Source organism: Myotis brandtii, unplaced genomic scaffold (genome assembly GCF_000412655.1).
Source record: "Myotis brandtii unplaced genomic scaffold, ASM41265v1 scaffold37, whole genome shotgun sequence".
Classification (NCBI taxonomy): Eukaryota; Metazoa; Chordata; class Mammalia; order Chiroptera; family Vespertilionidae; genus Myotis; species Myotis brandtii.
Genome location: NW_005364225.1, coordinates 3,761,929 through 3,763,649, shown reverse-complemented (window position 1 = coordinate 3,763,649; position 1,721 = coordinate 3,761,929). Strand labels below are relative to the sequence as shown.

Here is a 1,721-nt window from a genome sequence, read left to right as displayed (position 1 = left end):
CCAAGTTACCTACCACTAACAAACAATATCCCCCGGTATACGTGTAAGCCGTAGATGACTGCTGTTCATAACTTCACAATTAATCTCTATTCTTTTTCCTTGACCAGACGATTTTGCAAAAGTTAATATCTAACTAAAAACCCCAAAAGCAAAGTGTAGTAAATTGCACTGTTTTTCTGTTGAAAGACTCCTTCATTGGCCGGGTACTAAATCACATTTTAACATTGCAAAATTGTCAGAGTGTAATTAACCTGTGTTTCTTCATATTCCCGTTGTGGCAATTGTTTATGACACAGCTTTATAAGGGACCAAGAGAGCAGCGAGGGACACATACATGATTCTGTGAACGTCTGGGCACCCCCCGGGGAAGGACCCTACCCAGAGCGGCAGTGCGGAAGGCCAGGGGAGATGGCGTTTGGAGGGAAGGCCATGTCCAGTCTGAAGGTGCTCCCACTTCTGCTCTTATTCCACACGCAGCTTTTCAAGGCCTTTCCAGTATCTTCTCAACCCAAAGGAGAAAAAAATATAGAAGTTGTTCAGGTAAATTAACCATCAGGTGGGTGGTTGATTTGCTGGTAATTAGGAGATTGTATGGGTTGTTTTCTCCTTTTAATTAAAACAGCCTGAAAGAAATGATGTGGATAATCTGTTTGAGCTTAAACATCTCCTTTCAGTGGTTTGGGGGGTTCCAAGCTGAATCCTCTGAAAGCCAGGCTCTTCAAATCCTGGCCAAACACTGCTGCTGAGCTGCCTCCATCTGGCGAACCCTTTGGGAAGGAGTGATTTTAATTACACAACCGAGCGGTTTTCTCTTCGACTTACCTAAGATTTTCCCTCCAGTTCATCTGCAACCCAGTTATTCCACGTCTGGCTCCTTCCATCTGACTGTCTTTGCAGCCCCAAATCCCAGGTGCACAAGAGAGCAGGAGGATGGGAAATTATAAGGGGAAAAAAATCAGTTTAAGCATAAAATAGTGTAAGCAGATTTCCCTACACCAGATCATGGGGCTTTGTATGCCCTCTTGGAAGCATTATAAAAGCAGCACCAATAGCCTTTTTCTGTTGTTCCCCAGTATGAACATTAGGCCAAATTTTTAAGACGCACAAGAGAAAGCTGTCCCAAACTTGTCATACGTGATTTTCTTAGCATTTCAGTTTTAGAAAAGTGTTGTGCTTATTTCTTTTTCTTTTTATCTTTTACGTTTTAAAAGTATCTCTTATAACGGTAATAGTAACCCTGGCTAATAGCTAGTTTATTTAGTATTTATTCTGAAATATTATCTAATTTCATCCTTATGACAACCCTGTGAAAGAGGTATTATTATTATTAATTTCCTCTTTAAGAGACCAAAGTGACTCTTAAATCAGTTAAGTGATATGTCCAAGAACTCACAGTTAATTTGTGGCAGAAATAAGATTGGAACCAAAACCAATCTGATCCCATAGCTTGTGAGAGCCCCAAAGTGCCCTGTCCTCTGTCACTTACAAAGTGCCCGGAATTCAAAGGCTGCTTTAAGAAATTTTAAGACTGCCTGCACACTCCCCAGAACCTTTACCTCCTAATGAGTGTTGGCCCCTTTAAAAGAGTTACCAGGCCACATAAAATTAATATCAGCGAGGCTAATGTTGCCCAAAAACTTATTTGGATTTCTTTTTTTTTTTTTAATATATTTTTATTGATTTTTTACAGAGAGGAAGGGAGAGAGATAGAGAGTTAGAAA

At 40.3% G+C, this 1,721-nt stretch overlaps 1 protein-coding gene across 3 annotated transcripts in view; it reads left to right on the top strand.

The window, feature by feature from the left end:
* The first annotated feature begins 348 nt into the window (after nt 1–348).
* MMP8 (matrix metallopeptidase 8) overlaps nt 349–1,721 on the top strand; it is a 12,932-nt gene continuing 11,559 nt past the window's right edge. The window contains exon 1 of one of the 3 annotated variants that reach the window (XM_005872218.2): nt 349–540. In XM_005872218.2, the coding sequence (XP_005872280.1) occupies nt 409–540 (132 nt within the window). In that variant the 5' untranslated portion in view covers nt 349–408. Of the gene's footprint in view, nt 557–1,721 lie in introns of all 3 variants that reach the window. The other 2 variants (XM_014544590.1, XM_014544589.1) reach the window with 2 other exon arrangements.